This window comes from Acinonyx jubatus, chromosome A3 (assembly GCF_027475565.1).
Source record: "Acinonyx jubatus isolate Ajub_Pintada_27869175 chromosome A3, VMU_Ajub_asm_v1.0, whole genome shotgun sequence".
Classification (NCBI taxonomy): Eukaryota; Metazoa; Chordata; class Mammalia; order Carnivora; family Felidae; genus Acinonyx; species Acinonyx jubatus.
Window position 1 is genome coordinate 115,324,012 of NC_069388.1, and position 21,104 is coordinate 115,345,115.

General features: G+C 42.7%; 1 protein-coding gene across 3 annotated transcripts in view; it reads right to left on the reverse strand.

Moving 5' to 3' along the window:
• PLB1 (phospholipase B1) overlaps positions 1 to 21,104 on the reverse strand; it is a 142,137-nt gene that overhangs the window by 113,610 nt on the left and 7,423 nt on the right. For all 3 annotated transcript variants that reach the window (XM_027033458.2, XM_015064251.3, XM_053201069.1), the window contains exon 2: positions 7,757 to 7,963. In XM_027033458.2, coding sequence (XP_026889259.2) covers positions 7,757 to 7,811 — 55 coding nt within the window. In that variant the 5' untranslated portion in view covers positions 7,812 to 7,963. The remainder of the gene's footprint in view (positions 1 to 7,756; positions 7,964 to 21,104) is intronic.

Sequence of the window (21,104 nt, forward strand, 5' to 3'; positions counted from 1 at the left end):
ACCCCTATGTTTATAGCAGTGCTATCAACAATAGCCAAATTATGGAAAGAACCCAAATGTGGCTGGTCTGATGAATGGATAAAGATGTGGTTTCTATATACAATGGAATACTACTCACCGGTGATAAAGAATGAAATCTTGCCATTTGTAACAACGTGGATGAAACTGGAGATTATAATGCTAAGTGAAATAAGTCAGTCAGAGAAAGACAGATATCATGTTTTCATTCATATGTGGAATTTGAGAAACTGAACAGAAGACCATAGGGGAAGGGAAAGGGAAAATAGTTTCAAACAGAGAGGGAGGCAAACTATAAGAGACTCTTAAATACAGAGAACAAACTGAGAGTTGATGGTGGGGTGGAAGGAGAGGAAAATAGGTGATGGGCATTGAGGAGGGCACTTGTTGGGATGAGCACTGGGTGTTGTATGTAAGTGAGGAGTCATGGGAATCTACTCCCGAAGTCAAGAGCACTCTATATACACTGTATGTTAGCTAACTTGACAATAAATTATATTTTAAAAAATAATTAAAAAAATAAAAAACTGAGTCAGTAGTCAAAAATCTAGCAAAATATAATATTCTAGGCTATTGGTGAGTTCTACCAAGTAAAGGAAAATTTTCCATTCATATCTTTTATATAATTTTTTTTCTTAAGTAAACTCTACCCCTCAACATGGGGCTTGAACTTGTGGCCTCAAGATCAAGAGTCTCATGCTCTCCTGACTGAGAGAGCCAGATACAACGAATTCCATTCATATTAAAAACTATTCAAGAAAGAAACACTCCCAAATACATTTTACGAGAATGTAGAACACTGATACCAAAATCCAACAAGGGCACCAAGAGAAAAGAAAATGACAGTTCAATTTCATTCATGAACATGTAAGAAAAAGAATCCTACACAAGTGTTAGCAAAATAAATCCAGCAGTACAGTCGACCCTTGAACAACTGGAGGTTGGAGCACTTACCATCCACACAGAATCTATGCATAACTTTTGATTCCTCCCCAAATTTACTACTAATAGCCCACTGTTGACCAGAATCCTTACCAATAACATAGTCAACTAACACATATTTTGTTTTTTTATATGGATTATATACTGTATTCTTATAATAAAGCAAGCTAGAGAAAAGAAAATGTTAATAAGGAAGAGAAAATACATGTATAGAGCTTTGTGTTTATCCATAAGTTTACACCATCTGTTTACAAGATGAATTATCTGTTGTACTTAACATCAATATTGCCTTAAAGGATACAAAATACTCTAGATGGTATATGTTTTATGAATACCAGACATCAAAAATGAAAAGATAATGTATGGTCTCTGTGTAAATTTTGATAATTTTTAACTTTTCATAATAGATTTGTATACATTTTAATGGTAGTAAATAATAAAATAGACTAGTATTTACATAGAATTAACACATTCGTGACATCCCTAACTTTTTCTTAATGTTTTTGATATTTCCAGGCTATGCTGTTTCTGAGTTGTTTCGAATTGTCACAAATCTCCAAAAAATTTTCCAAAAGGTTGTTGAAAGAAATTGGATATAGGTGGACCCACCTGGTTCAAATCCATGTTTTCTAGGGCCAGTGGTATATAAAGACAAAATATACCATGACCAACTTGATTTTATTCCAGGAATGCACAGATAGCCCAATATTAGCAAATCTATTAATGTAATTCAAAATAATAACTAATCTAAGGGGGGGGAATAAGATTATTTCCACAGATGCTAAAAAGACACTCAACAAACTTTAACATTCATTCCTGATAAAAACACTCAAGGAAATAGAAATTTGTGGATATTTCATTAATGCAAACACACACACACACACACACACACACACACGTGTGTGTGAGTGTGTGTATTTATGCATGTATGGATAATTCCCAAAGGCCATCATCCAACTGAATAGGGAGAAATTTACCTCTTACTAAGGTCAGGAACAAGGTGAGAATTGCCACTATCACCAATGCTATTTAATATGGTATTGGAATATTAGCCAATTCAATTAGGAAAAAATAAATACAGGAAGAAGAATTAGAAATGAAGGAAAACTCTTATCTGTTAATGATATGGGTGTATAATTGCTCTAGAGAATTAATGATAAAACTAATTCAAAAGGTGTAATAATGTAGCAAGATAGAAAGTATAAAATTAACATGCAAAATGTAAAAGCCTTTGTATATATCAATATATGAGCTGGCCCAGTTGGAAGTATAGTGGAAGAGAATAAAAAACATTTATAATAATTATAAAAGATTAAATACTTCTGGATAAGCCTAGTTTCTTTTTAATTTTAAGTGAATTTCAATAAAAATGCCAATGGATTTTTTTCCAAAGCTAGATGAATTGATTCTAAAGTTCATTTGGCAAAATAAACATGCAAAAATAGCTATTAAAAACCCTGAAGAAAAGAGCAGTGAACGTAGACCATTACAAAATGGTCACAAATACGCATCTGTGGACGCGTGTCACTTTACAATGTAACTTTGCTGCTCCTTCCGTCTAGAGAAGTTTATTTCTCTTCCACTTAAACCTGAGGTTGCCCATATGAATTGCTTGGGCCAATGGGATGTTATCAAACATTTGCAAGCAGAGACTTGAAAAGTGCTAGCACATTGGGACTTAACCTTTTTCATCACTTTTTTGGAACCTGAGATCACATGGTCTTTAAAAATAAGAAAAGATACTCAACTTCCTTTGTAATCAGAGAAATTAAACTAAAAATGCCATTTCTCACCTGTGACCTTTGCAAAAGTTCTAAAGCTTGACTATACACTATATTGTCAAGCTACGGAGAAGATGACATTTTATTTATATACTACCAGGGGGAATATAAAATGGTACAATCCTTACGGAGGAAAAGTTGACAACATCCAACAAAACTATGTGTGTTTACCCTTTGACTCCTAAGTTCTAGGAACTTATCCTAAGCTATACCTCCAACAACATGAAAAAGACATATGCACATGATTGTTCATGACAACACTACTTATAATAGCAAAATATTGGAAACAACCTAATGGCCACATCAGGAGACTTGTTGAATATATATGGTAATAGTGGAATAGTCTACAGTTGGGAAAAAAATGAAAAAGATTTGAATAGATACAGTATAATCTCAGGATACATTAGGTGAAGAAAATTAAAATAAACAAAAAAGCACACAGTAGGTTATCATTTGTGCAAGAAGGAAGACGAAATAAAGTATATTGCAAAAAGAAACATAGAGAAGATATGAAAATAATGAAATTGGTTATCTACATGAATAAGTAGAAAAGAAAGGCTAGAGGAGATGGAACTTCTCTGAGTGTCTTTTTTCACATAGTTCTGACTTATGAACCATGTTAATGTTCTATATATTCAAAAGATACACTAAAATCAACAAGAATGGGAGAAACCCTATAACTGAATACAGAGACAAACTTAACTATGTGTCCGATAGATAACCATACAGTGAGAACAAAAGAAATAGAATTAATCCCAGTGATTTTGAACTAAGTATATTGATTATATACCTTGAGTGTGATATACTCGAAGGAAAAAGAATGGCAAGAAACCATTGTTATTGGTGCTATTGTCATTGGTGCTATTAGAGTAGCTCCGATATTATGTTGTATCACAAGACTCAGCAAACAAAAAGATTTATTGTTGCTTTTGTAACCTTGGTTTGCACTGTGAAAGAAGGACAAAACCAATCTGAAATGGGGGAAGGAGATAAAAGGCTAATTCTACCTAGAGATCATTTGTATACATTTATTTTTTAAAGAGGAAACTGTACTTCTTAGCTCTGTCCACTGGGTGAGCTTGGACATAACTCCAGCAGCAATGAACACCCCTAGCACCTAATCTTGGTTTCTAAATAAAATCCCCCCACAATTGGAACCTTGAAGAAATGGCTAATTGCATGGCTGAGATTGGAAAAATACAGGATTAGTTGGAATGGCTTGTTCCATAAAACTAAAAAGTGCTTAAAAATGGATGGGGACACAGGAGGCAGTATGAAGGCATCTCACTGGCCAAATCCATAATTCCTTGAGCATCGAAATTAATAGCAACCTGAATGGATTATACCACGCTGACTAATAAAAGAATCCATAGAGTCACCTGGGTGGCTCAGTTGGTTAAGTGTCCGACTTTGGCTCGGGTCATGATCTCCCTGTCTGTGGGCTCAAACCCTGTGTCAGGCTCAGTGCTGACAGCTCAGAGCCTGGAGCCTGCTTCAGATTCTGTGTCTCCCTCTCTCTCTGCCCCTCCCCTCATGCTCTGTCTCTGTCTCTCTTTCTTGAAAACAAACATTTAAAAATTTTTTAAATAATAAAAGAACCCATAAATCTATTTTATATTAAAAAGATAAAACATAATAAGAATGGGGTAGAGAAGAGAATCTCTTATTTTTTTTTAATGGGGGAATGCCAACTAACAATGTTAGAAGGAATGAGAGACATTTGAAAATCACCACGTTACAATCACCCTGGTAATATTCAGTTCAGGCAAGAATCATCAGTGGATGGGAAAACCATTGGGTAGAAGAATGGTCACATAGGATCACAGTTCCTCCTCACAGATAACTTATAAATCACATGGGGGGAGGCACCCTTACAAGGGAGAACTCTGGCAGACACACCTTAATCAAATTACCAAACTTAACACAATCAATTAGGGTATTTACCAGCATCACATGTATCCCCCAATGCACTACCTTAAGGACAAAACATGATCTATTTTTTATTTCTTCCCAGAGAGTTTAATCTGATTCCAGCAATAAAAAAAAAAAAAAAAAAAAAAAACAATTTGGACAAATCCAAATTGAAGTGCATACACACAAAAAGCCAGCCTAAAGTTTTCATCAACACAAAAGAACAAACCAAGAGACTAAAGAACTATTCTAGATTAAAAGAGATGGAAAAGGCAGGGTAAGTAAATACAATGTGTGGTCTACAGTAAATCTAATAAGCAATGACTGAAAAAAATGAATAAAATAATAAAGTCAATTCATCACAATAGCAAATTTAATGGACTCAATCATATAATCTTCTCAATAAGTGCAGAAAAAAATATTAGATAAAATCCAATATCCACTCATGATTTTTTAAAAATCTCTTAGCAAATTAGTAACAAGATAGAACTGCTTAGTCTTATAAAGAGTATTCACAGAAAAGCCTACAGCATACACCATACATACTGACAAAATGTTAAACACTTTCTTTTTGAACTTGGGAATAAGGATGCCTCCAAACATCACTTCCATGAAAAATTGTAGTGGAGCCAGCACAGGAAGAAAAGTAAAAGAAAGAAACAGTATGTAGGTTGAAAGGAGAGCAACAAAACTGTCATTATTGGCAGGGTTGCGTATATAGAAAATCCAAAAGAATATGCAGATAACTTATTAAAATTTATAAGAACTTAATTGGGTTCACAATCAATATATAAAAATCAATTCCATATACAAATAAACATTTTCAAAACAAACATTTAAAAATCCATTCAGACAACAAAAGGTCATATGCCTAAGAATAAATTAAACAAAACATACACAAGCCCTCACCAGAGAAACTATAAAACTTCAAGAGGCATTAAAGAAGATCTAAATATATGCTCATGATTTGGAAGACTCAATATTGTAAAGATGTTTGTTGTCCCGAACTTGATCCATAGAATTCAGAGCAATTTTCATCAAAATCCCGACAGGTTTTTTGAGGGGTAGAAATTGAAAGTAAACTGTATATGGAAGTTCAAAGTCAAGTCATTTTTAAGAAGAAAAAAAATAGAAAGACCTGTTTCCTCCAATAATAAAACTTACTATAAAGCTGCAGTATTGAGACAATGTGCTGTAGGCAAAGGGGCAGACAAATGGATAGATAAAGCTGAGTTCTGAAACTGATGCAAGCACATCTGAGCCCTTTCCATATGAACAGAAAGGGCTCTTCACAGCAGTGAGGAAACCATGGACTTCACCATAAATAGTGTGGAGACAACTAGGTATTTGCACAAAAAGAAGTGTGTAAAAGTCGGTTCCTCTCTTACGCTAGTCACAAAAACCAATCCCAGGTGAATTCAAGACCCAAATGAGAAAAGAAAATCTATGAAGTTTTAGAAGGAGATATGGGATATCATCAAGACCTCAAGGCAGGAGAGGAGTTCTTAAATAAGACCCAAAGAGCACAAACCATGAAGATTAAAAATGTTAGTAAAAGGTGAAATATTTATATGATCTGAAGAGAAACCAGAGTATAAGATCGAAAACTTTAGAAATAAAGAGACAGAACACAAAACCGACAACAGCCAGACGACTGATAAAACTGAACTCTGACCAGCACACCAGCAGGAAACCCAACCACCACCCCAGCAGCCATCAGTCCAGAACAGTGAGGACCTGGTCCCCGATTGCAGCTTCCCTACTTTTTGTCCCTGCTTCCAACTCAGGACCAACCACAGAAAGCCACATATGTTCCCCAAATGAATCATGTCAGATGCCTCGCTTCTCACTAGCCCGCCTCCAACTTCCCCATGGCAACAGCTTCCAGTCAGAGCACACCTGAGTCCTTCCCCTTTTCACTGTCAAGCTTTCCCACACCCCTGCCTGCGCTGGCGTCTCCCCAAAGTGAATGTTGCTGCCTTCCCTGCTTCAGCAACCTCTGAATTGCCTCCATTTGTTCTCGTTTGGGTCATCTTCATTTATTTCCCCCAAATCCAGAATTTTGCTCGTCTAAAGTCTCCATAAAGAGAGCAGAGAGACAAGGTTCAGAAAACATTAGCTGTACCTGTCACCCACAAAGAGCAAGTGCACAGCATGTATGAAAAAAACCCTTAAATCATGGGAAAAAAGGAAAAACCTATACAAAAATGGGAACACACTTGAATAGGCACTTCACAAAAGAGGAATTCATATGAATCAAACATGAAGGAAAAAGCTCCTCTGCCTCATTTAGCAATCAGGAAAATATGATCACCCTGGATATTAAGCATAGCAAGCATTATTATCCTCCCCTTGCCTCATACCCTGCACCCTTGAGCACCACGCTCCCCCCCCACCCCACCCCACCCCCCCACACACCTCCATTAGACAGGGTAACAAACCTGTCCAAGGTAAGCAGCAAGACTGGTGCTTGGACCCCAGCCAGACCTCTGGGGGCTAGAGAGAAAGTGCTTTCCCTCTCTGGGCCCAGGCCTCTCATATGGAGAGGCCAAAAAATCATCTTTAAGGCTTTCCAAACAAAGAGGAGCCAGAGGTCAGGAGAAGAGAGGCAAAGGGGATGTGGCAGAGGCACAATCTTCTCCTAATCATTAGTTCAGGAGAAATCCAAAGCTCTGACTAGTAGCCCACTCATTTCTGAAACCTACCTTCCTCTTTCCTTTTAGCAAAAACAAAACAAAGCCCGTAAATAGTAGTACTACCATTTTAAGGATGAGAAAGAAAAAAAAAATCAAGGTCCAGGGAGCTAAAACTTGCCCAAGGCCACACAGCACAGAGAACTAGAACCTGGGTCTTTGTGACTCCCTCTACTGACGGCTTTTTTCTGCACCACAGAACTGTTACCCATCAGCACTTTTCACCTATCCCCAGACCTGCCTCTTGCCTCACAGCTGTGGGCACTTGAATCTCAGCATTCCAGCCTGCTTGGGTCTAACCTGTGCATTCTGTGCTCATGAAAAAGAGGTATTCCTCTCTCAAGCTCTAAGCAACAAGGGACATCAGCAGGCTGACCCATTAGTTGCCCTCTGAGCAAAAGGAAGACTTACCTTGCCCCAGAAGCAACAGCAGCCCCAGGAGGAAGATGCGTGGCTGCAGCCCCATGCCAGAATCGTCCAGGTGTCCCAGCCTTGGATGAATGGTTTGCACAGGTGGAGGCTGCCACACTTCCTCCTGCTTTTATTCTCCTCTGTTGTCTGATAGTACACCTGTCATAAATTTTACTGTGTTCACCTTTGAAAGGGTGCAGTGGCCAGCTGTAAATGATAAATAATAACATTTAGACAGAAGATTTCTCAAGGTAGATAGGTCAAAGTTGGGTAGCATGTTCTAGACAAAGGCACCAAAAGACCAGGACCACATAGCCCCCTTTATATGGCCTCCCAGAATCGTAGGCGTCCAAAAATCAGGCACTGACAGGCTGGGAGGAGCTTAGGATTGGAAATACAGGGCTGGAATCTCAGATTAACCACACCTGTGAGATCTAGGGTGCGTCCCTTAATGTGGCCTTAGCTTTTCAGCTGTAAGCCATGGAAATAAAAGCCACAAATTGAGTGAAAGTACTTAGTAACAACTGTAAACCATAAAGCCCCCTCCAAATGTGACATCTCTTAGTGTCTGAGGAGCGCAGCTGAGTTCCCCAGTCTACAAGATCCAGAAAGGTTTGTTTCTGTCCCTCTCTTCCAAAGCCATGGGTGGCGGGGAGTGTTAGAGTGATGTGCACGCCACACATTGATTGTCTGCAAGTTGAATCGAGAGATACAAGCCAGAGAGGTGAGCCCTTGGAATGCATTTGACAGAATTAGCATTTTGCTTTGGGCGACTGACGTTGAAATGCTGGGCAGGGTCTAAACTGGGCAGACAGAGTCGGAATTTAAAGCCTCAGTGACAAATATCCTTGGGGGTGAAATTTAAATATTTTCCACAAATATCAAGTATCATTCGCCTTTGGGTAACATGGCCAAATATATATAAATCATCCTTGCATTCTGGCCACAGTTATGGCAGCAAGGCTGAGAGCCAGACTTCTGAACTCCAGCTTGGGGACCTGGAGCTGGTTTCTATTGTTCAACCTTGGTCTTCATCTGCTGACATCTTTTTCTATATGTTTAAAATCACAGTTATAGGTTGGTTGTCTTGAGTATAAAGTGAAACCTAAGTGGGCGGCCTTCTGTTCCTGGTTCTCTGTTATTAAGGTATTGTCTTCCTTTCTCATCTGCTCAATAAAATGTGACTTGTGGGTGACCACTGATTTAGCCATGCCAAAGCCTCAGCCTCAGAGCTGTATGTGATGTGATGAGGTCACATCAGGCGTGAATGGCCGCTGCTACAACAGGCCCAGCTGGCCATAGGCTGGTTCCAGAGTCTGGCTGAGAGCAACATGCACAGAGAAGGAAGAAGAAAATACACCCGAGGAGGGGTATGCAAGGGCCATTTGGGCATAGATGTTCCTGACCATTGGACACTTACTATCTTCACTAATTGGCCACAAGCTCAACAAGAGACCCAAAGCTGCTGTCTCACTACTAATGACAACAGGAGTCCCTCCCACCTAGCTCCATGCCACCAGCAGCTTTGAGAAGCATCCCTGATGCTTGGACTGAATGAAAAGTCACAGGTTCCCACTCAACTTGGGCCCGTTGGAGGTAGGGTAGGACACGTCATGGGAAATGGACAGAAATAGCCTGGCTTTACAATCTGTGTATTTGCTTCCACCTCTTAATGCTTCTCTGCACGACCACCATGGCCCCACTGGGTTGGCACACACACCAACCTCCAACCTTTTTTACATTTAGAAGCATTGAGAAATGAATTAAAAACATTTTTAACCTTTATGAGGAATTTTAGTATAGGACAGACTGAATTCCCTCTGAGATATAAGAAATCTTGGAGTCCTGTCAACACATTAAGGAATCCTCATCAGTTATGAGGCAGTGGGGGAGTAACATCTCTTGGACACTCTTACCAGGCACCGTTGGCACTCTCCACATGCATTAGCTTAATTACCACTGATCATCTATTAGCAGCTATGAAAACTAGGGGGGCAGTACTTGTCAAAAGCCAGAGACAAGCTCCATCACTTTTTAATACAATTTTCTTCTCTGAGTTTTGCTGCTACAATGTCCTAAGATGACATATCCTAGAGGAGGGAAGATGCTCCATTTGAAATTTTAGCAACGATTAGCAGATGTTCCTTTTGGGAAAGGCACAGGCCCATGGATTCAAATCTTACAGCAAAGGCAGTCCAAGCCTCCCTCAGAAGACATCTCAGGGATTGGAAAAGCTGAGTGCTTGCTGCTGTCCGGAAATCCACAAGGGGGTGCTAGACCAAGCCTCAGCCGCAGGGCCCATGCGGATCAAAGCAGCACTGGCTGCGAAAGAATGTTTTTCACACTGGGGTTACAACCCATGATTATCCCATGAATTTAATTTGGTGCATGATCAATCCATTTAAAAAAATTAAATGGAATATAAAATATCTGAGTACATTGCATACAGTAAGGGTAAGTAATGTTTTGGGAAACTTGTTTCAGTCACAGGCGGTGATGCAATATGTCTTTCTTAATATGGGTCATTAAAAAAGCAATTGAAAACCACTCCCTCAGCCATCAGTAGATCAGTTCCACAAACAAATCCCTAGGCTTCAAGAAAGAAAACAGGTTTGTTCTTCCCTCTGGTTAAAGATGCACCTACACCAAATTTCCTGTGCTAACAGCTAGAAACAATCCCTGTGATTGGCTCTGGGCCTTGGGAAGAAAGTACAAATCAAACTTATTAGCAGTTGTGAGAAGACAGTCAGGGAAATTGTCCTCTTTTTTCAAAAAGGAAAACCTGAGTCCCTGGCTCCTGGGGGTGAGCTCTGCCAATGTGATGGAAATATGTGTCCACAGCCTGTCATCTGGGATGGGACAAGTTCCCATTGGTACCTATTTTAGGGAAGACGCACAGCTTGAAGGGGAAGGTCCACACCAGAACTGTGGGAAGGAGTGGAACTGTCTCAGAATAAACTGCACCAGTGCCAATAATGCCCTGAGAATTGTCTTCCCCTGTGACTTTTCTGAAGTACCTACTTGTCCTCACCACGATGGCCTTCCATCACTCACTCCTTCTGTGTGGAAATAGTCCTATGTCCCTGATGGGCTTCTTGAGGGAGAGGCTGGGCCTTTCTCTTCTTGCCATTTGGCACCTGTAGAACCCCATGCTACCAGAGTACCTAGCTCAATGTCCTGTGCCTAAGAGGCCCTCACCAAATCTTTGTTCATTGGTTGAGTATTCTTCAGAGGCAAAAAGACAACTGGTTTAACCAAGCCTGTCTTCTCCAAAACCCTTCCCAGTCACAGAAGTACAAGGAGGCTTAGGAATCGCCAATCGCAAATGTCATCCAGATTCCAGCATTCCTACGTATACACAACACAAGACTTGTGTGTACACACACGCAAAACATTGTCCAGTGCAAGTAACTGAACTTATTTAGCTTCCTTTGGACAGAAGCTTTGCTTATAATCAAATAAGAAGTTTAATTAAGGACTAAAAAGTAAGAGAGAAAATGGAGAAGGGACGAATGATGTATGTCTTAAACAAAATACCATTTTCAAATATCCCAGCCTTGTTAATAAAAAAAGAACAACAGGGCAAATCCCAGTAGAATGTACACACCATGAGACCTGGCCTTCTTGTTCTTTGCTATATCCCAGAAGCTAGTACATTGCCTGTGGTAGGAGGCATTCTCTAGATGTTGGATGAATAAATAAATAAATGAAAAGCAGAATAAAAAGAAAGACACTAAAACTACTGTAACTACTAAAACTACAGCTCAATTTGGGGCGCCTGGGTGGCTTAGTTGGTCAAGCGTCTAACTTCGGCTCAGGTCATGATCTCACGGTTTGTGAGTTCGAGTCCTGCGTCAGGCTCTGTGCTGACAGTTCAGAGCCTGGATCCTGCTTTGGATTCTGTGTCTCCCTCTCTCTCTGCCCCTCCCCCGCTCATGCTCTGTCTCTCTCTGTCTCAGAAATAAATAAACATTAAAAGAAAATTTTTTTTTAATATCATCTCAACAAAATAGAATAGGTAAGATGAAAGGGGTAAAAATCATGTTTTAGGATAGAAAACAGGAAAAAGAGAGGCATGTGGCCCCAATACCATGAAGCATGATGGGAAAAAAACAACAGAAAAGCAACATGGAGGCTCACAGCTCATGGCTCTTCCCTAAGGTCATGCTGTTATTCTCCTACATAATGGTCTCAATCCTGGCTGCAGATTGGAATCGCCTGGGAGATAAGAAAAATACCTGTCCCTGTGCTTCACCTACTGACATTCAGAATTAATTGGTCTACAGAACTTGGTCATTTAAAAAAAATTTTTTTTAGTGTTTGTTTATTTTTGAGAGAGAGAAAGAGACAGTGTGAGTCAGGGAGGGGCAGAGAAAGAGGGAGACAAAGAATCCGAAGCAGGCTCCAGGCTCTGAGATGTCAGCACACAGCCCAATGTGGGGCTTGAGCCCATGAACTGTGGATCATGACCTGAGCCGAAGTTAGACACTTAACTGACTGAGCCACCCAGGCACCCCAGGACTTGGTCATTTTTAAAGCTCACTGATGGATTCCGATGTGCAAAGCCAGGGCTACCTGGTGCCCAGCACTGAGGGCTGAAGAAGGCTCCATCTCTGCTGCTGCAGATAAGCCAAAGGTCCACAGGGCATAGCCTGATGTCTGACAAACTCAGACTGACCTGGTGGCCTCTCTAGAGAGGAAAACCATAGGAAACCCATAGCAGTGGGTTATGGGGGGACTGGGACTTATCTCTCAGCAGTCAGAGAATGGAGAAAGGGCCAGATTCTGGTGCCTGGAGAGGCCCAGTCACTGAGCACCAGGATATATGAGCTAAATTTGCAGATCAATCATATTACCCATTATCATGTACAACCATTTCCTCTTCTTCATGTCTTGGTTTCCTGATCGGTGAGTTTGACAACATAAAGTCCATTATCTGTTATGCACTGTGAAGAATGGGACCATGGGTGGGGAAAGGGTAAGACGAGCTGTCTACCTCAAGCATACAGGATACTCTCCCAGCCATTACTGCAGAAATGGTACCATCCCTGGCCGACTACCATTCACAGATGGTGAGTATGAGGTCCCCACAGCCTGAGCTCTGACATCTTCTAAATCACAGCCATACTGCCTATTGGTCCTTCTTTCTCCTCTCCCTTCCACCATCTCCAGACTCTTGGCCCCCCACCAGTGCTTTCCCAACTTCATGCCTCTCAGCACACAAATGATGGTGATATTTGCACGGCACACAGGATGAGCAGACAGGACAATTTGTGGCCTGAGATGATCAGCTGGGGGTCTGGGACAGCCCCAAGCCCTGCCCCTGGTGGGCCTGAAGGCTAGAGGGATCAATGTCTTTGCCCATCTGTACCTCTTAGTGCACCTACCTCTGGGTGAAGACTTAAATAGCATTTGGTGAGCACCTACTAGGTGTCAGGCATCTTGCTAATTGAACTCATAAATGTCATCTTTATTTAATACTAGCTATATTCCTCAGGGGGTTAAAAGTCTCAACTAAGTTCACTCAACTAGTAGTAAGCTGTAAAAAGGAGTTTCTGATCCAAGTCTTCTACCTCCATATCTGTTAGTTTCTCTCTGCATGACTGAGAGATATGCCCCTTCTGGAGAGAAGCCCAGGAAAGGCTCTTCAGTCTGCACTGGTGGAGGGCAACCTATGACTCATGCACCCAGTTTGGCAGGGGAGTCTGGCAGTGTGACCATTCCCTCCTGGGAGATGAGTCTGAGCAGATAATCTGGCCTGACTACCACCCAGCCAGGGCCCAGGGCACTCACTATTCTGTGGGGGAAAAGTGGCTTCTCTTGGTGGAAGCACCAGAGGCATTGTCCTCCTTGGTATCACCTCCAGAGGACCAGAGAACCAAAAAGGCATGCTCTGCCCCATCCCAGCTGGTGGATCCCAGCCCAGCTATGACCTCCTCTCCCCTCCTGGGGAGAATCCCATCCAGAGGCAAGGAAGCGACAGGGATGAATGAGGTCAGAACTGGTCATCAGGCACATGGACCTTAATAGCCACCTAGTCAGTCCCTGCCACTCCCATTGCAAGGAGGAAACTGAGGCAAAGAAAGAGGCAGGGCCAGTCTGTGACAAGGGGCCTGAGCTAGGTTTTGGATTCCCTGATTCAAGCCTGTGCTCTTTCCCACTCATCATGTAGAGCTGAATCACCCTGACCACTTGCAGCAATGGAATTTCTAGTTTGATTTTACAGGTAAGAGACTAAAAACCCAGAGAGGATTAGTAACTTGCCCAAGGTTGCTCAGCTACTAAGGATAGCTTGCCCTCTTCACCACAGCCCAGCAATGGCCAAGTTCAAGCCAAAGGGACTTGGCATAGACCTCACACCAACAGATACCACATAAGGCTCAGGGTCTGCATCTCCATTCTGGGAATGAAGATTCCATGGAGACAGGATGGCCAATGTGGCCAGTAGACATTGGCACACAGGAGAAGCTCTTCCCTGGATCTTTTAGAGCTGAGACCCCACATGGTAGAGCTGGTGGAGCGCTCTACCAACCAGCAGGATCCCAGGGAACTTCTGCTATGTGGCTAATTTTTCCATTAGTCAATTCTCTTTGAACCCTGTCCATGAGAAATGTGATCTGTTCTTTAAATCCAAAGGGAGCAACCAAAGTCCCCCAGACTTTTCTGGAAACCTCACATGTTTCAGACCATGCTAGGAAGCTTCTGGCTCCTACCATCCCAACCATCATGCGCCAACCCCGACATGCCTCCCTGACCTGTGTTCAGAACAGACCCCCTGCTTTGGAAGGCTTCTCCTGGACTAGGGGTCCAGAGAAGGAAGACAGCCTCTCTACCACCTGCCACGGTAGCTTACCAGCTAGGGACATCCCTCCATCCATACTGTCACTATGGAATGGGGCCTCTGGGCCTTTGGCTGTAGGCAGAGGATTGCTGTGACATGGCATCACCTGCTTGCTACCAGGCTAGGCTATCAGCCCCCACACCCACACTGCACATGGTGTTAATAGCTTTGGTAATGATGATGATGCACAGGTGTGCTTACTTGCCAGCTCCCTGGGCAGGCCCACTGTTTGCCTTTGATGGCACATCCTAGGGAGAGGACTATGGGAGGGGAGAGGGTAAGACTGGCCTTCTGTCCCACAGCCCTCAGGCGGGTGATCCAACTGGGCTGGGCCGGGGAGGCGGGGGACACCGTGGAATCTGTGCTGAGCTCTGGCCTTCAGGATAGTTAGGCTGGTTCAGTAGACACCTTGGGTTGTTTCCCAACTGCTCCATCCTGAGGGAATGCCTGTGCCTCTGCCTCTGGCATTGCTGAAGCAAGCCAGCCTATTGTTCCTTTCTTCTTGGGTTCAGGAAGGGCCTTGTTCATAACTGGAGGGTTAGCACTCAAAAGAGAAAACATGAGGAAAAAGAATTTTCAAATTCCATATTTTCTCCATTCTAACCCACACACATTTTCATACTATAACATTCCTGAAAAGAGACTCTATCTTATAATCCACAAAAATGTTTAGAAACTTGTCCCAGATCACACAGAGAGCAGGTGGTGAAGCCAAGTATAAATTTTTAATACTGTTTTTTTCTGCTCCAAAAGCCAGTTCTCTTAACCTGAGATACTTCTTTATTTTTGTTTCTTTCATTTTGTTCCTCCATCAACCTTGGGAGGCCTTCTAGGTGCATGTGTGACCAGGAATATGCAGGGGTATGGGCCTTGATCTCAGGCTTTTCAGAGGGCAGCTGGGATCTTGGCATGGTCTCTGTGGGAATCCCGGATGTCTCCTTCCACTCCCACTCATTTCTTCTTTGCTTCTGGGAGCCACCTCGAGCCAAGTTTCCAATTCTTCCCCTCTGTTGACATTGAGATCCATGTTTTGTGAACCAGAATGAAGCTCCAAACTTTTGAAATTTAACATCTCTTCTGGCACCAATCCCCAGAGCCTGGCCACCCCAATCCTCCACCCACCCCAGCCCTGAAGTGACCTTTCAAAATACCTTGCACTCATCTCCACCCCCACTTCAGTAGATGTGGTGTCTGCTCCCACCACTTTATCAGAAATGTTCTATAGTCAACAATTTGTTCAATCCAATGGATAGTGAGGTCCTCAGATTTCATCTTACTTGACATCTTAGTGACATTTGACAGCTGACCTCTACCCCTATTCTCAGATAACTGCCCTTGGTCTCCATGTGTCTAGTTTCCAGGTTTCTTCTTCCCAGGTATACCTTCTCAGTCTCCATCCCCAGCTCCTCCTCTGCTGCTGGAGCTCCTCAGATCTCTGGCATGGACCCCCCTGTCTCTGTCTCTCAAGGTGATCTCACATACCTACACCCCCATGGCTTCATTTAAAATCGATGCACTGATTCCTACACTTCAATTTCCAGCCAGCCCTCTGTTCTAACCTTCAAACCCTGTAAACTCGTTCAATGACTCAACATCTCCACTTTGATGCTTCATAGGCACCTCAAACTCAAAGAGTTGAGAACTGAATGTACGATCCTCCTTCACCCATCTGCACCCCTAAAGGAAAGGGCTATAGTGGTTGTAGACAGACCCAAGAACAATCCGTGAAAACTCTTTCTCCTTAGCCTCAACAGATCATCAATTGCTGAGTCCCATTAATTGTAGATCCCAAATCACCTCGTGAACCCATTTACCATTCTCCATCTTCACTGCCCCAACCTGGACCCAGGCCACCATCTCTGCTCCCCAGAGTGGCTACAAGAGCTGTTCCTAAGTCTACTCTTTATTTGCCCACCCCCCAGAAGCCTGATGATCTTTTCAAAGTGTGAGCCCATTGTCACACCCTTGCATAAACCCTCAATAGCATCCCACAGCCCTTTGGACAAAGTCCAACCATCTTGGCATGGTTTAGAAGGCCCTGATTTCCTTCTCCTCTCTAGCCTCATGCCGCACTCCCCCCTTCTTCCCTGACCCCATGCCCACTGGGCTCCTTTCACTTCCCTGAACATGTTATTCTTTCTGCCACCTCAGAGCCTTAACACAGGCTGTTCTCTCTGCTTGGAACTCAGGCCAGGCCAATCTCCTTCCCATTTCTCGACCTCACTGACTCTCCTTCCAGGCTCAGTGTAAATATTTCTTCCCAAAACACTTTCTCAAACCCAGCCAATGTAAGACCCTGTCTCATGCTCCCCTGGCCTCCCGTGCTTGTCCTCCAATACTCTGAACAAGCAATTACAAGTGTGCTAAGTCTATCCTGTCTGTCGAACCATGAGCTCTAAGATGGTAAGAACCAAATGGTTCCCTGCTGTGTCCCCAGCATTTAGCACAGGGCCTGACACCAGCAGGTGCTCATCAATTGCTGCATGGATGACAACATCCAGCCTTGCTCCAGTCACTCCTCCAGGGCCCCCAGTGAACAGAATCAAGTCCTACCTCATAGTAGGTGAACCACTCCTGCCCTCTCTGAAGCTCTGCTACACCACTTACTTCTTCTTGTCTGGTATCCCCAAACTGGCCAGATGGAGCTGTCTCTTTTGCTGGAGAAGGTATCGCCCACGCTTCATTCTCTTTGTAACCTGCATGGTCCTTAACATAATGGCTTTGGACACAGTAGGAAACTTTCTCAAGAACTGCACTCTTGGGACCAAGAACAACACATTGCTGTAAAGGAAGGGGGCCCTGCTTGGCCTCTGCTTGGCCCAGATATCCTCCTATGCACCTTAAGAGTTAAGAAATCTCTTAAAATAGTCTTCCTAAAACAAACAAACAAACAAACAAACAAACGTCAAGTCTTATAAATTATGGATAGCAAACCAATCAAGGACTGCCAAATGTACTTGAAGGTCGATTAAAACCTCCCGTTTCCAAAAATCGCCCCCTCCCCCCACTAACACACACTAGTAAACTGTGTGCTTGCCAGTCAGTGACTGTCAGTATTTCCTTTTTTTTTTTTTCCTCTCTAAAACTTACTCTCCTTTCTGATACCTTTGAACCCCTGCTGAAATGTAAGTGATTACAGATGGTCCCCTTGTGGCTGTGAGTTTATAAATAAACAGCCTTGGCTAATTTTATCTCTGGTCCTGTTTGAATTTTGGCTGTGATCTTGGTGCTGCGGCTCAGATATAGGCTGACCTGCTTGTTGCTGGGGCCCTTGGCCCTTGGCCAGGTGTGGTGCTCACCGAGGCCTCTGTAACCTCACCACCCATGGACACTGAGGTCTGCACTGGACCTCAAGTCCGCTCTGTTGCCATTGAGCTCCTTGATTGTTTCATTCATTTGTCAAATCCTGGGTGTTTATGTTTGGTTAATGTTCCCTTTGAGGGTTGTGTCCTTGGTGACTTGCTTCTGCCCGTCCCTTTGTTTTGTCCTATGTCCTTAAGTGTTGCTTCGTCAGGAGGAGGAGAATCACAGAGTGGAACACGGGCACCGTTCCTATAAACTGGCTGTTGAAGCCGCCTCACAGACTGGAGACCTGACTGTTCTCCCCAGGCCAGCAGGCTCTGAGGACAAACTATGCTGTAGGTCACCAATAAAACCGGATGAGGGTGTCCTCTCATCCTGGCCATTTGTCCTGAGAGCTTGGCTTTGACTCAGAGAGGGCGTTCTCCCTCTCCAGAAATGATGTCTTACCAGCTCTCTGGTCCATTAGGTTAGGGGCCCAAGACACAGCTTGTATGAACAGTTTCTACTGACTGTAACTTTCACCTGACAGTCACCGAGAATTTTCTCTATCTAACCCGTGTCCCTCTCTGGGAAAAACTGCTTCTTACAGGTGCCCCCATTCCTGCTATAACCCCTATGCTTCTCCCAATGGCAGAACTCCACCAAAGATGATTTGGTCCTGCAATGGACACTTGGAGGAACACTTAATTTAAGTAGAACTGCTCATTTGAGAGGTGCCTTAGAACAAAAGCAGAACAAAATTCCTCAGTCCCAATGAGCACCCTTTTGTGATTGGCACCCTGATGTTTCTAAACAGAATACTAAAATGCCAGTTCTGTAAAGAATTTTTTCTTTCAAGTCTAAAGAAGGAACTTGATGACCAAGTATAAAGCTTTCTGGGATAAAACTGCCTCCCTCATTAACCCCCCACCTTCTAGCACCTCCTACTCTTTAACATACCCTCCCTTCCACTTCCACATGGTTCTGACCTCAATCCCCTCCACCTCTTCCATCCTCTTGCCTGGATCCCTTGCCATTTCTTAACAAGCCCCCCGACACTCCAAAACATTAGTTTCCTTTAAAAATCTCATCCTAATTGAGAATCACAAATGCCTTTAACCATAGAGTTTAAACCCTGGTCTCAGCAGAACTAAGAGCTATTGTCTGAAATGTCCCCAAATCCTGATTAAGAGAGACACCTCTTTACTGAAGAATTCAGAATCTGCCAGGGACCTTATAATCCAGGACTTCCAAATCTCTGCTAATGAATTGACATGTTGGTACGGAGATCAAATGCTAAATTATCAATGAGAAAAGCTGAATAGACTGATCCAGGGTCAAACTTGAGGGATCCCCCAGGCACATGAAACCAGCAAGCCTCAGGGGGGCCCAGAAAATAGGTCGGAGTTTACTAAAGGCAACTTCTGGGACCTTCCCTGTAAAAATAGATCTGAAATCAAGAGCAGGAGAAGACAAGCCAGAGTCAGGGAGAAAATATTTACAAAAGACATGTTTGGTATGGGACCATTATCCAAAATATATAAAGAACTCGTAAAACTCAGCAGTAGGAAAATGAACGACCTGATCAAAAAATGGGCAAAAGATCTGAGCAGATACCTCACCAAAGAAAATACATGGATGGCAAATAAGCATATGAAAAGATGCTCACCCTCATGTTATTAAGGGAACGAAAATTAAAACTACACACGTATCAGAACGGCCAAGATCCAGGACACTGACAACACCAAATGCTGGTGATGAGGTAGAACAGCAACAAGTCTCCTACGTTGCCAGTGGGAATGCAAAATGGCGCAGCCACTTGGAAGACAGTTTCTTGCAAAACTAAACATATTCTTACCAGACATACCTGCAATCACACCCCTTGATATTTACCCACAAGAGTTGAAAACTTAAGTCCACACAAAAATCTGTACATGGTTGTTTATAGCAGCTTTATTCATAACTGCTAAAACTTGGGAGCAATCAAGATGTCCTTCAGTAGGTGGATGGAGAAATAAATTGTGGTCCATCCAGACACTGGAATATCATACAGCGCTAAAAACAAAGAAGCTCGCGAGCCAGGAAAAGACATAGAGGAAACTCAAACGTGCATCACGAAGTGAAAGAAGCCAATCTGAAAAGGCTGTGAGCTGTATGATTACAACTGCATGACATTCTGGAAAAGGCAAAACTATGGATACAGTAAAAAGATCAGTGGTTGCGGGGGGGGGGGGGGGGGGGAGGGAGGGATGAATAGGCAGAACACAGAGGGTTTTTAGGGCAGTGCTACTATAATGGTGGATACATGTCATTATCCATCTGTCAAAACCCCAGAATGTACACCAAGAGTGAGTCCTAATGAAAATTGTGGACTCGGGGTGATCATGATGTGTCTGTGCAGGCTCTTGGACTGGAACAGATGTATCACTCTGGTGGGGGATGTTGATGGTAAGGGAGCCTTGTGTGAGGGTGGGGTAGGGGGGAAGGGAAACTCTTTTCCTCTCGGTTTTGCTGTGAACCTAAACCTGCTTTACAAAATAAAGTCTATTTAAAACATTAAATAACATAAAAATTATCGGGTCGCAATTTGGTCTTCTAAGCAGAGAAAAAATGAATCGAAAGGAGATTTTAGAGACATGAAATGACCTTTCAACAAGGTTCAGGAGTCCCTTTCAGAGCCGCGTCCTCTCATCTTATTCTGTAAATAGATTAAACCTGAAATCAGAGACCTGGTTTGCAAACAAAAGCAGACTGGGCGATAGCCCCACTGTCTAAATTAAAACACACAGCTGAATATTTTAAAAGGGGGAAGGAAATGGGAAAAAATAGATACAAACACGGAGGGAGGGAGGGAGGCAAACCACAAGAGACTATTAAATACAGAGAACAAACTAAGAGTGGATGGAGGGGGAGAGGGAAAATGGGTGATGGGCACTGAGGAGGGCACTTGTTGGGATGAGCAGTGGGTGTCGTACATAAGCCACTTTGACAAATTATATTCATAAAAAATAATAAAAAATTAAAAAATAAGTAAAAGGACTTTGGAATAGAAACAACATAAAACGTAATTTTAAAAATGCGTGACTTTGCAGATAAAACAATTAGGTGCTCCTAATTCTAATTAACCCCCCCTGTCGATCAAGATGCCTGTAAATACTGTAAACAGCAGGGACACTGGAAAAAAGAAAAAAGACTGAGCTTATCTACCCTGTCTTGTTAGAGGAA